This window comes from Microtus ochrogaster, chromosome 2 (assembly GCF_000317375.1).
Source record: "Microtus ochrogaster isolate Prairie Vole_2 chromosome 2, MicOch1.0, whole genome shotgun sequence".
Classification (NCBI taxonomy): Eukaryota; Metazoa; Chordata; class Mammalia; order Rodentia; family Cricetidae; genus Microtus; species Microtus ochrogaster.
Window position 1 is genome coordinate 3,961,332 of NC_022010.1, and position 13,766 is coordinate 3,975,097.

The 13,766-nt window shown below is 49.8% G+C and overlaps 1 protein-coding gene across 1 annotated transcript in view; it reads left to right on the forward strand.

Annotated features, from left to right (window-relative positions):
- The window catches only part of Acacb (acetyl-CoA carboxylase beta), a 105,123-nt gene that overhangs the window by 46,683 nt on the left and 44,674 nt on the right, over positions 1 to 13,766 (forward strand). Inside the window, exons 10-19 of the mRNA XM_005344256.3 lie at positions 1,187 to 1,396; positions 1,630 to 1,800; positions 2,670 to 2,831; positions 5,757 to 5,920; positions 7,782 to 7,932; positions 8,020 to 8,123; positions 9,177 to 9,258; positions 10,604 to 10,749; positions 11,700 to 11,850; positions 13,548 to 13,682. Of these exons, the coding sequence (XP_005344313.1) occupies positions 1,187 to 1,396; positions 1,630 to 1,800; positions 2,670 to 2,831; positions 5,757 to 5,920; positions 7,782 to 7,932; positions 8,020 to 8,123; positions 9,177 to 9,258; positions 10,604 to 10,749; positions 11,700 to 11,850; positions 13,548 to 13,682 (1,476 nt within the window). The remainder of the gene's footprint in view (positions 1 to 1,186; positions 1,397 to 1,629; positions 1,801 to 2,669; positions 2,832 to 5,756; positions 5,921 to 7,781; positions 7,933 to 8,019; positions 8,124 to 9,176; positions 9,259 to 10,603; positions 10,750 to 11,699; positions 11,851 to 13,547; positions 13,683 to 13,766) is intronic.

Below are 13,766 nucleotides of genomic sequence, written 5' to 3' on the forward strand. Positions count from 1 at the left end.
CACACTCACCCCCCCCACAGTCACACACACACACACACACACACACACACACACACACACACACCATGGATGGCATTTGATATAAACAGTACCTTGCATTTCTTCCTCTGAACTGTTTAAGTAGAGCCAGCGTGGTGGTGCAGACCTTCAGTGAGGAGGCAGAGGCAGACGCAGGTCTAGTCTGGTCTTCACAGTGAGTCCAAGGCTAGACTGAGCTACAGTGAGACCGTCTTAAACAGCCACCAAAGCCCGCTGGAGAGGGACTCCGTAAAGCCGGTACACTTCACATGCCCTGACAAAAACACTTGGAGAACTTGCTAGAAAGGTTCCCTGTGGTCATGCTCTCACGGCCATGTTGTGTCTGCTGGGTGAGCAGCGTCAGGAAGAACTTCTAGAAACTTGGAGCAGCAGCTGGGGGTGGCTCCCATCTGCTCTGCACCCAGGTTTCGCACAGCCCAGGGTGTTTGTCTAAAGAAGTGTTCTGTGTGTCATTGCATGGGCAGAAGAGAAGCAGCTTGCAGCCCCGCTCCCACCCCTCAAGGGTCGCATAGGTTCAAACTGTGCATGTGGTGTTTGGTCCCGTGCATATTCGCTGGAGTGGTTCTGGCCGTCAAGTTAGCTAAAGGACCCAGCCCCTCCATGCTCGTGTGTGTTTGGGAAGAATGGCCGAGACTTCTTTGAGTGAATTTCAAGTGTACAGTACGTTAATTACCTGCACCATGCTATCTGCTACCCGCCTCCCAAGAAAACTGAACTCAGTGAATGGATTTTTGTTATTTTTGTTGTGTGTTTTGCTATGTAGCCTAGCCTTGCCTTGAAATTTCTGTGTAGCTGAGGCTAGCTAGTCTTGAATTTCACATGTAGCCCAGGCTAGTCCAAAACTTTTGATAGTCTTAATGTTTCATCCTCTTGGGTGCTGAGATTACAGGCACAAACCATCATGTCCCACTTAGTGTATCGTCCTTAGGATGTAGGATTGTTGGGGAAATGTTACCCTTTTAACAGCGTTTGACTTAAAAACAACAAGAAAGTGTGTCTGTTGGAGGAAAAATGAAAGTCAGGAATAAGTAGAGGCCGGGAAGAGCCCTTACCCATACCATTGCTATTAATGGTCCCTTCTGAGAACTTCCAGAAACGTCCAGAGCTGGACTATTGGGAATCAGCCATCGCCTGCGCTTCCCCACAGGTGCAGAGTGAGATCCCGGGCTCACCTATCTTTCTCATGAAGCTGGCCCAGAATGCACGGCACCTGGAGGTGCAGGTCTTAGCAGATCAGTACGGAAATGCTGTGTCACTGTTTGGGCGTGACTGCTCCATCCAGAGGAGGCACCAGAAGATTATTGAGGAGGCGCCAGCCACCGTAGCCGCTCCAGCTGTGTTTGAGTTCATGGAACAGGTGCCTCTGGCAGAGCTGGGCTTGGGGACGCTCAGCAGAAACTGGCTATAGTCGTGGTAGCTGGAAAGTGTGGATGTGGCAGAGAGCCCAGCCTGGGGTGGGGGTGATTTCAGTATCGCACAGGTGTGTTGCTCACTGGTCACGGGGGGCTCCTGTGTGGCAGCTCCTCAGGGTGCACTGGGGAGGGCATGGTGCTGCCGTCTGGAGCCCTTGACTTCCGTCTGTCTCTGCAGTGTGCTGTCCTCCTGGCCAAGACTGTGGGCTACGTCAGTGCCGGGACGGTGGAATACTTGTACAGCCAGGACGGCAGCTTCCACTTCTTGGAGCTAAACCCGCGCTTGCAGGTGGAGCATCCGTGCACTGAAATGATTGCAGATGTGAACCTGCCTGCTGCGCAGCTGCAGGTATGGACCTGAGGATGGGGCCCCAAGCCCTGGGCGGTGCTCCCCAGCTCTGCCTTTTTTTTTTTTTTTTTTTTTTTTGGTTTTTCGAGACAGGGTTTCTCTGTAGCTTTGGAGCCTGTCCTGGAACTCCCTTGGTAGACCAGGCTGGCCTCGAACTCACAGAGATCCTCCTGCCTCTGCCTCCCGAGTGCTGGGATTACAGGCGTGCGCCACCACAGCCCGGCTCAGCTCTGCTTTTTCTACCTGCCTAGAGTCACACTGTTTCATAGGAAGAGTGATGCGCGAGTCACGCTTTGGGCTTTGAAGGGGTTTCTTAAGTATACAGCAGATGGGAGGAGGATACACCCTGACAGCAGGACCATGGGAGAGAGTTAGATCCGACATGTGGGCCATCACAAGGGCACCCTGGGGAAGCCTAGGGCCCAAACAGTCTGTAAGAACGTTTGGCTAAGAGTATCCTGGGAAGAACATCTCTCCCAGCTGAAACAGCTGTTCCCACTCCAGAGAAGAGTGTGAATACTAGCCTGCTTCAGTGTGAACAGTAGCCAGGCCTTCCTGGAGTGCAGTGTGAACAGTGCCCAGGTCTTCCTGTCTCCACCTTCCTAGTGTTGGGAATTAAGGCATGTGATCCCAAGTACTTGGATAAAAGGTGTGCACCACCACTACCTGGCCTCTATGGTTAATTAGGTCCTAGCTCCACACTCTGATTTCCAGGCAAACTTTATTTATTAGAACACAAACAAACATTCTCACAGGTGTATATCAAATCATTGACGGAGCCTCTTCCTTCATCCCATCCCTTTTGCCCTCCTTGTTTTAGGGCCAGGGTCCTAGCAGACTGACCTGTGGGATTTTTTTTTTCCATTTAGATCGCCATGGGTGTGCCCCTACACCGGCTGAAGGACATAAGGCTTCTGTATGGAGAATCTCCCTGGGGAGTGACCCCCATTTCTTTTGAGAGCCCTCCGAGCCCTCCCATTGCCCGAGGTCATGTCATTGCAGCCAGGATCACCAGTGAAAACCCGGATGAGGCAAGTGTGGGCCCCTGTGTTTCCATCACTGCAGACTCCCAGGGAAGGGTGGGCCCCTGTGTTTCCATCAGCTGCAGACTCCGGGAAGGGTGGGCCCCTGTGTTTCCGTCAGCTGCTTGTTGTAAGAAGGGCCACTTGCTGGTTCCCGATCACCTGGCTGTCTTAGACCTGAAATAATCACATAGAAACTGTATTGATTAAATCACTGCATGGTCCATTAGCTCTAGCTTCTTATTACTTTATTGGCTAACTCTTACATATTAATTTAACCCATTTCTATTAATCTGTGTATTGCTACATGGCTAAAGTTCCCAGTGTCTATCTCCGTGGCTCCATGGCTTCTCTCTGACTCCACCTCCTTTCTCCCAGAATTCAGTTCCATCTTCCCTGCCTACCTAAGTTCTGCCTTGCTGTAGGTCCAAAGCAGTTTCTTTATTCATTAATGGTAATCACAGCACAGAGAGGAAAATCCCACATCACCTCCCCATTTTTGTTTAAAAAGGAAGGTTTTAACTTTAATATAGTAAAATTACATGTAACAAAACAGGTATCAAGTAATAATTACAGTTACAACATTTATATCTACTTTATCTTTTATTATAACTAAGGAAGACTATAATTATAACCATAAATTCTTCAACTCCATTAAAGACTCCAGAAGGATATAATATTACCTAAGTAAACAGGAAGTGTATTGTAAGCAACTTCCAAAACTCTAGAATTGACAGAGACATCTCGCTGCCTGAACAGTCACCCAAAGTTCTTTTGTATCAGGCAACCATCTTCAGTCTACAGGCCCATAGTATCCAGCAGACTTTTCCACGAAGCAGGAAATTTCAAAGACAGTTCCACCTATACAGGCAGTTCATCCATCACATTTTTCTGTGTCCTGCAGGATGTCTAACAGACTTTTTCATGAAGCAGGAACCCTGAAGGATCATCTCACCTTTAGGCAAGTTCAGCAGTCATTTCTCTGTGGGTCCTGCATGTCCAGTTAAGCAGTCCAGGCAAGAGCAGTTTCTTGCCCAAATGGCAAGGAGCCTCTTCGATGCCCATCTTCCTCTCAAAGTAATTCATGTTTCCAGGAGCAAACGTGTCTCATTGTCATGAAAAGTCCTAAGTTATTAAAACATTTTAAATGCCATATTCTGTAGTCTTTGAAAGGTTTGAAGAACACCTACCTATCTGAAATACATCTCTGTATGTCTAGAGACTCTAATGAACATGACTATAAGCTTGACTATTATAGATGACTCTCTATTTACCTATATTTCTTAATTATACATTACATTTTTAAATGAGCTGCACAAATACAATACCTTAATTAAGAGCAGAAATTTACATATTAACAAAATTGACCTAAAACTTGTATCAATAAACCAAGATCTACACCAATGCAAATCTCTATAACATATCCCCCTTTAAATGTAAACGAACATTCATAGACAACATTTGGGAATATGTGTATAGTTTTGTCCATACTGCTTCCTGCTGATTGAGGGCACTGTTAATCAGGTCTTTTATGGTGTATCCTGTGTGCTAGATTTATCTCAGTCCGCAGTTGGGCAATGTAATTTTTTGAGAGTGTTCATGGTGACCTTTCAGGGGATCTTATTCCATCAAACCACACTAGTCTGGAAGCAATCCATGTTATTCCACAGGTTCTCATCCTCTGTGGAAAGAAGAGAAGAACCTCTTTTCCAAAGCAACATATCCGTAGACTCAAATTTGGAAGTCACTGTTGGGTCCCTAGAGGACAGGCCTTTGCACCCCCACTTGATCTGTTTTGCACTCTTCTTGGGAATTGCTTGACCTATTCCTTGTAGGGTGGAGTGCTACTTTCTAATGGCCACTTCTTAGGCTAGAATTCTAAGGACAGGACGGAGACGTCACCTCCAAAGTATAAAATCCCATTAAATGACTTCCCATCGATAATCAATTCCAATAGGGGCCTTTCTTTCATATGAGCTACCCAAAAGGCTGCAGTGCCAGATGATCCAAAACCCTTAACACCCCGACTGGACCTGGCTGTGGGGTTGGAGGTATTAACTAAGGGTACCAAGACCAATTGGGCAATACGATCCTCCTGAGGAATTACTGTAACTCCTTGAGTAACCGATGTCATAATTTCTGTTTCTCCTTCCTTCCAGCATCCAGCCTAGCTTTCCCTGCCTACCTAAGTTCTGCCTTGCTAGAGGTTCAAAGCAGTTTCTTTATTCACTGATGGTAATCACAGCACACAGAGGGGACTCCCACATCAGCTGCAGACTGCCAGGGAAGGGTGGGCCCCTTGGAGGTGACACCAGCACCCAGGCTTCCCAGTTATACACCAGAAACTGAGTGTGGGAGCTGCGTGTCTTGGCTTTGGTCTTGCTGGATGCATGGTATGTGCCAGGTTTCAGGAAAACCTCACACAGCTCCTCACCCTCATGACCTCAGTGCTGGTGGTCACGGTGCAGCCTGTGGGGTCAGCTAAGCCCACCCACTCCTGACTCACCATGCGCTTTTCTTCCTTGGTGAGGCAGCCAGTTTGGAGCCCAGGTTCTTAGATTTCTGGCTCTGTACTTTTTGCTTCGGTCCAGTCTCTTAGGAGCCCTGGGCAATCCCCTGTGGCTTGTTCTTATTTGGGTCTTGAAAGCAAAACTGACTGGCATCATTCTACTTGTCTGCTGCTCACTTGTTCTAGGACTCCCCAGTCTGCTTTTTTTTCCTTTTTTTGTTTTTATTGAGACAAGGTTTCTCTGTAGCTTTGGAGCCTATTCTGGAACTCACTATGTGGCCCAGGCTGGCCTCAAACTCAAAGAGGTCTGCCTGATTCTGCCTCCTGAGTGCTGGGATTGAAGGATGTGCCGCTATGCCCAGCTGTCCCTTCTGCCTTGCGGAGTCCACTTGGAGTAACATCTCTTCTTTTCTGTCTGGCGCCAGGGTTTTAAGCCAAGCTCCGGGACAGTCCAGGAGCTGAACTTCCGCAGCAACAAGAATGTGTGGGGCTACTTCAGTGTGGCGGCTGCTGGAGGCTTGCATGAGTTCGCCGATTCCCAGTTTGGGCACTGCTTCTCCTGGGGCGAGAACCGTGAAGAGGCCATTTCGTCAGTATTTCCTGCTTACCACTCTTCCTTCCTGCCCCCTTCCCTCCTGTTCCCTCCCCCCTCCATCCCTGCCTCCTTCTCTTTAGAAGCAAACACTCCGAAGTAGTGTGTACAGGTGTGATCACCCGAGTTTGACCCTAGATCTCACAAGGCAGCTGAAGTTCAAGAACAAAGTCTCTTTGCTGGAGTTTGGAGAAGAGCAGAGAGCTCTCCAAGGCCTGCAAGAGGTCTGACTTCAAGGAGACACAAAACTATTCAAAGGTGTCTAAGGGTGCCGAGAACTAGGCTCAGAGGAGGACGGGCGCACCTTAATGTCAACCTCACAAATAGTTCCGACTTCACTCTGAGACTCGTTTCTTCTGGGGGTGTCCTGCTGCTCCGTCTCCACCTCAAGCCTGTGACAGTGGCCTGTGCTCCCTGTTTAGTCAAATCCCACCACAATAGTTTCTCAGACTGAGAAACTCACGCTAACCAAGGACTCCTCTGCCTCTCCTTTTAAATCTCCCTGCCTTGACAGGGGCCCAGGAAGGTAAAATCAGTTTGTGTTGTTATTAAACATCCCAGTGCAGCTAGGTACTTCTTCTGCCTTCAGGGATGTTTCATTTAAGAAATATTAGACCAGGGGTTGGAGAGACGGTTCAGTGGTTAAGAGCACTGACTGCTTTTCTAGAGGACCCAGGTTCAATTCCCAGCACCCACATGGCAGCTCATGGCTGTCTGTAACTCCAGTTCCAGGGGACCTGACACCCTCACCAACATGCAGGCAAACACCAGTGCACATTAAAGAGAAGGTATTTGACTGGCTTGGTTGTTTAGCTGCGAGTGTAGCTCAGTGTGGCAGTTTTGGTGGTGGCTCTCCTCTGTCAGCTTAGACTGCTTCGTTTTAATCACGTTCTCTGGCAAACTGAGGCCTTTGGAGAGTGTAGAGGGAGATTCGCAGCAAACCAGACATAATGAACTGGAGGAGCTGGGCCCAGCGTGCTCCAAGTGAAAGTCCCCAGGGGAATCTCGAACTGAGGTGCTGTCTGCAGCTGTCACGGACTTGGGAGGGAAACTCTAGCTTTCCCTGCTGTTAGAGTCTAGCAGAGGGAAGCGCTTGTCTCGGATTCTGTGATTGGCTCTCCCATGGCAGTACAAAAGTCAAGCCACCTGGGACAAGTTGGTCACATAGAAATCCAGGCCCTGACACTGCACCTGTGACCTGTGGACCTCTTCATTTGACCTCACTGTGTCTTTATTTCCTCATGGCTAAAACCTAGATAGTATTGCTTTCCCACCATAGCTACTCATGGCTCGCGGGGACACTCACTGGCCGGAACCTTCTCTCCAAGAATATGCTCATCCTACTGCCTGTCCTCAGAAACATTCCCAGCGGGCCTGCAGCCTTGCAGCTTGCCTTGCTGCTGAGCCAGCGGCAACAGACACACCTGGACAGAGCAGCCGGGGACAGTCAGAAGTGGCTCTTCTGAGGACAGGAGGTTTGAATAGGCCAAGGGGAGCTAGAGCCAGAGGGACTGAGCCGTCTTCATGGATATTATATATCATTATGTATCAGGACAGTTAGTGATTGGACCCTGGGGCCTAATCACACAGCAGCTGACATGTGACCGGAACTGCTTTGTGTGGAATGTCTCCTTGCAAACCTCATACTGCAGGTGGCAGGGTTATCACCCCATTTTTCAGATGAGGTAACTGACACCCAGGGTGGTTAAGTTACCCAAGTGAGATTACTCAGCCCATGTGGAGTAGAGACCGAGACTGTGGTCGTCCCATCCAGACGCTGCGACAAACACATCCCAGACATCCCCAGGAACCATGGGCAAGTGTGGAAACCAACCATGTATCTGTCTCTCCTCTCCAGCAACATGGTAGTGGCTTTAAAGGAGCTGTCCATTCGGGGTGACTTCCGGACCACTGTGGAATATCTCGTGAACCTTCTGGAGACCGAGAACTTCCAGAACAATGATATCGACACGGGGTGGCTGGACCATCTCATCGCTGAGCGGGTGCAGGTAGGAAGCTGTTTTGCCTTCTTGGGGGTGGCGGAGACCCACGCTTCCCGCGGATACCGGATACCGAGACATTGGAGTCTTTCCTAGGCAGAGAAGCCGGACATCATGCTCGGGGTGGTGTGTGGGGCCTTGAACGTGGCGGACGCGATGTTCAGAACCTGCATGACGGATTTCTTGCACTCCCTGGAAAGGTAGGGCAGACAATTCTTTCGTTCCCTTCCCGTGAAAGGCAGGATGGGCTTTCTGTTGTGCTTGGAGATAAAATCTTATTAAGTAGGCCATGCTGGCATCAGAGTTGGATCCTTCTGCCTCAGCCTCCTGAGCACTGGGGTTATACTTAAATGCCAGCATGCCACCCTCAAGTTCTTTGAGGGTGACTCACTGGAGAGCCAGGTGCCTCTCCTCTGGGCTTACCTTCAACACTCCATGGATAAACCTGTACTGCCTGGAAGAGGCCGGGGAGTGAATGCAGACAGGTTTGTGGGTGTGGAGGGGCCGTAGGGTGCCGTGAAGCCTGCAGGGCAACTTCCACCTGGATTATCATTTGGGGGGACTGTCCTGTGTGCTGTGGGGTGACAGTGGAACCGTGACTCCTGTCTGCTAGAGGCCAAGGGAGGCCCAGTCCCTGAGGGTCCCACAATAGGAAGGAAGTGCCTGCTCTTGAGAAGTACCATGACAAAGAATGACGTGCCCACAAAAAGTGTAAAAGAATCAACAGTAGTGCTTGCACACTGCCTCTGAGTGACAGTATATTCACAGCCCACATGCTAGAGGGTGGCAGCCCCCCATCTTCCCCAGTTTATATTTCTGTGAAACTGTTTGTGTATCCCAGGCTAGCTTATTCTCCTACCTAACCTTCTCCAGTGCCAGGTTAATAGGAACCTGCCACCACACCTGACTTCCATGTGGGGCTTTCTCCTAGAAGAGCCCACCATTAAGGTTTTGAAACCATTTTAAGATGCCCCATTCTTCAGTGGGTGCCAGTTTCTCTGGGATCCGTGTCCCACACCTTTGATCAGTCTTAACTCTGTCTGGTTTGCCGCTGCCTAGGACGGGTAAACATCCAGATGACTGACTGCTTGATGATGCTGCGGTGGGGCCCAGAGCTTCACACATAAAGGCGCCCGTTCTGCCACTGAATTTCACTCAGCCTTCTGGGGGCCTTGAAGGATGTCGCAGAGCCCAAGAGGTGCTCTAGGGACCCATGTTCCCTCCTGGACTGATGCCGTATCTGTCTTCTCCAGGGGTCAGGTCCTCCCGGCTGATTCTCTGCTGAACATTGTGGATGTTGAGTTGATTTACGGAGGCATTAAGTACATTCTCAAGGTAAGGGCGCCTTCTCTGCAGGCTCAGCAGTTCCCACTGATGTCTGTGAGCCTGGAGTGTGGTCTTCACGTGGGGGTCTGAGCCATGTGTCCCTCAGGGTTCTCTGTGATGTCTGTGAGCCTGGAGTGGGGTCTTCTCGTGGGGGTCTGAGCCGTGTGTCCCTCAGGGTTCTCTGCAGTCAATAACCTCTGAGTTGAGGAGAGGAAGGCCGAGTGATACCCAAAAATGCTGAAATGTATTTCTCACTATCTTTTATCCCAAAATAGTTGTCTGTGTGTAATATAACCCGAGTATGCATGTTGTTAAGGTACGATGGATAAGGGCCAGGTTCAAGCTGGTTTTCTTTGTAACAGACGTGCAGAGTCTGGGCCAGAGCTCACTGTGCACACCTCCCTCCAGGGTCCTAGGTCTCTGGTAAGCCATAGTCTGTATTCAGGTGTCTTTGTCCATTCAGGTTTCTATAGCAGAATCTATAGATCAAGGGCTTGTGAACAACAGAAGACATTGCTCACAGCTCTGGAGCCCAGGACATCCAGGGTCAAGGCGCGAGCCAGTTCCGTATCTCCTGAGGACCCATTTCCTTCCTTTGCTGTGTGCCTTTATGTGGTAGAAGAGGGCAAGGGAGCTCTTTGGAGTTCCTTTAATAATTTTTAAATGGAATTTGTTTGTTTATTCGTTCGTGTGTGTGCATATGTGTGTATGAGAGTGTAACAGTGTGTATATGTGTGTGTGTATGTGAGTGTGTGTATGTGTGAGTGTGTGTATGTGGGTGTCTATATGTCTGAGTGTGTGAATGTGAATGTGAGTGTGTGTATGTGTGTATGAGTGTGTGTATATTTGTGTATGAGAGTACAACAGTCTGTGTGTGTGTATGTGTGTGTATGTGTGTGAGAATGTGTGTGTATGTGTGTATATATATGTGTGAGTGTGTGTGTGTGTGTGTGTGTATGTGTGTGTGTATAGGTCAAAGGTAGTTTTTAGGAGTTGATTCTCTTTCCACCATGTGGATCCCAGACATCAAGCTTAACTTGTCAAGCTTGATGGCAAGCACCTTTACCTCCCGAGTCATCTCATGATCCCAGATCCCTTTTATAAAAGGGTGCTAAGAAGGCCCCGCCCTCATGACATATGTACTTAAACCAGGGGTCCCCCTTCCTCCTAAGATCTCCTTTGAGGCTTGGTTTCATCACAGGACTTTGGGAGGCAATACAGTTAGTGCACTCATTCCTGCTGAAGCCTCCAAGCTGCCTCCCCAGAGCCCAAGCGTCAGTTCCTGCAGGCGGGAGCAGACGGCTAGCTCATGCTCACCCTCACAGGAGCAATGAGGGTTCTGATGTCCCCACAGGTGGCCCGGCAGTCCCCGACTGTCTTCGTTCTCATCATGAACGACTGCCACATTGAGATTGATGCCCACCGGCTGAACGATGGGGGACTGCTCCTGTCCTACAATGGCAGCAGTTACACCACATACATGAAGGAAGAGGTGGACAGGTGCGTGCGTGGAAGATGTGCAGCTTTCTCTGTGGGAGCTGAAATGCAGAGCTGGCGCTGCAGGCCTGAGGTTATAGAGAAAGCCTGCTTCCGTTCATTCTGGGCATTCAGAGAGAGTCTCCATCCCGGCTGGAACCTAACAGGGTTTGAGGGTGGGGGTTCTCGGGCAGTTCCCGTTTCCAGTCAAACAGATCGTGACAAGCAGCTCCAATGTCTGCAGGGTAAGTGAGGAGGCACCGTCTCCCTGGGTCTGAGCTATAGGCCCACAGCCCTGGGGACAGCGTAGACTAGATACCCCATCCAGCAGTTGGCCGCCAGGCTACTGTGGGCAGTGTGTTCAGCTCAGGATGAGGCTGGTGCCACTGATGTCATCACTCCTGGGCTTCCAGCCTCTGACAGGAGATGACACAGTGAACAGACAGTGGCAGGCAGTGGCTCTGTGTCCTGATGGGAGGAAGGATGCTAGAAGCTTTAGGCATGGTGCACACTGGGTCCAGATGCTTCTGGCTCCCGTTTGCCTGACCATGCTGAGGTCACAGTGGTACATGGAGGACCCAGGCAGAGGAGGCCACTCAGACCCTGGCCATGGATAAGAAAGTGTGGGGTGTGTGCATGGGTTAGAGCCCATTCCTGGAAGTCAGGTCGGTGAGGGGACTCCTTTCTTAGTCCCCAGAACATTCAAGATTCTTGTGTGTGCTGCCTAAAACTTGACTTCCCTAGATCAGTTAAAGGAAGGATTTAGGATTGGTTAAGAGTTATTGAATAGCATTGATTGATTGATTGATTTCTGGGGAATTATGTCAGAAACAGAAACTAGTTTCAGCCACAAGAAGTAAAGACCCTAATGCCTCACAGAGGGCGATGGAGTACCTGCCCTAGGAAAGGGGAGATTCCCCTAAGTCTGGCTCCCTTGCTGGCCCTCATCTGTCTCCCACTCTCCCGCCCTCTAGTTACCGGATTACTATCGGCAATAAGACGTGTGTGTTTGAAAAGGAGAACGACCCCACAGTCCTGAGATGCCCCTCGGCTGGGAAGCTGACACAGTACACAGTGGAGGATGGAGACCACGTAGAAGCTGGGAGCAGCTACGCTGAGATGGAGGTGACCAAAGAGCCAGCCCCGGTGCTGTCCCTGCCCCTCAGCCATCAGGCCTCGCCTGTCCTTGGCCTAAACTTGTGATATTCAAAGAATACTTTTTAAAAAGAGCGCTCAGATCACCCACTTCTCCTGGAAGGAGTAAGAACTGCCTAGTAATGGTGTTGACAATGATTAAAACACAAGCCAGAGCTGACCGGGCACTGGCCATCCAGTTGATCTAAGTGCCTTCACCTATTTGTATTATTATTATTTTTTTACTGTGCTGAGGATGGACCCTAAGACCTAAAGCATGCTAGGCAAGCATTCTACATCTCAGTTACACCCCAACTGTGTCTACTTTTATAACTTTTATATACTTTTTTTATACTTTTATAACTTTTTTATAACTTCTTTTTATACTTTTATAACTTTTATAACTGTGTCTACTTTTTTTTCATGAGGCGGGAACACACGTGATTCCCGTTGTGTGCATGCAGAGATCAGACCCAGGAAGGTGAGCTCAAGATGTCTCTTGAGAGCATACAGAGCCTTGCTGCAAGCCTGGTCTCCACTCTCTGCTGTGAGAGAGGCAAGTGGCTCTTCAGGAGAGCCACCCTCCTGCACAGACTGGCTTGTCTGTCTCGGTTATTCTCAGGGGACTAGCTCCCAGTTTTCTGATGGAGACATCAAGGCTCAGAGACAGGAAGGCGAGTTTTGGAATTCACAGGGGTGGTGGATGAGGCAGACAACCGAGAAAAAAGCAGCATGGTACCATGACCTGCAGTGGTGTCGTGGTCACAAATCTCATGTCTTCTGCACCTTCAGACACAGGGTTAGGCAAGTGAGTTGCAGAGTTGATTTCAAGCAGGTGCTTCATTTTACAGAGCGGTCTCCAGGGGGCGCCCTCCCCCACGGGCCTGACGTTAAATGCCTGCTTTAGACAGCTGTGGGTGTAGAGGGAGGCCAAGAGCCCGGTGGTGTTCAGCAACGGGTTGTGTTCTGAGAAGTTGTGTTCCTGGACAACTTTATCATGTGGACATTGTAGAGTGTATTTGAACAAACCTGGAAGGTGCCATTTAGTCACTTGAAGCATTGACATGATCTCTAAGCATGAGACGCTTGCCAGGGGCTGCGGCCACCAACATTGAGTGTCTCAGCGTTAAGTGTGAGTGCCACACAGACAGGTCATTTGGCAGCTCATTCACACTTGTGTCACCACAGTTTGGATGTGTATGTGTCTTGTGGCCCAGCCATCATCTATGTACTGTCATTGGCCAACAGTGTCACTATGGTGCGCTCGACTCTGTACTGACGGCTGGAGGTAATAGGACTTAGCAGTGTTTCTGGTAGAGAGGGTTTCTTTTGAAAATAGTTAAGGGGGCCTGGAGGTGCAGTCTAGCAGCGGGGGTGTTTGTCCAGCATGCATGAAGTCCTGGGTAGCATGGCTAGCTCCACAAATCTAAAGGAAGCAGTTTCCTGCTGTGAAATGGGCGGTACACACACCCGCCTCTGGCTGCCCTTGTAGATGGAGACCATTCCTGGATGCTGCTCGTGCCTGGTGCACAGCAAGGTGGAAGAAATGATGGGCTTTTTGTCCTGTGCTTGGGTGGTGCCCAGAGATGGGCTATCGCCATGACGCACCCCCTGATCCAGTCACTGGAGGAGCCACTCTGGGTGCCAGCCCCAGGGATCTCTGACCTAGTTTTCCTTCTACAAAACAGGTGATGAAGATGATCATGAACCTGAGTGTGCAGGACAGTGGCAGGGTGAGGTACATCAAGCGCCCAGGGGTCGTACTGGAGGCCGGCTGCGTGGTGGCGAGGCTGGAACTCGATGACCCTTCAAAAGTGCATGCGGTATGTAACACGTGGTCCCGCAGCTCTGGGCCATGCGGTATGTAACACGTGGTCCCGCAGCTCTGGGCCATGCGGTATGTAACA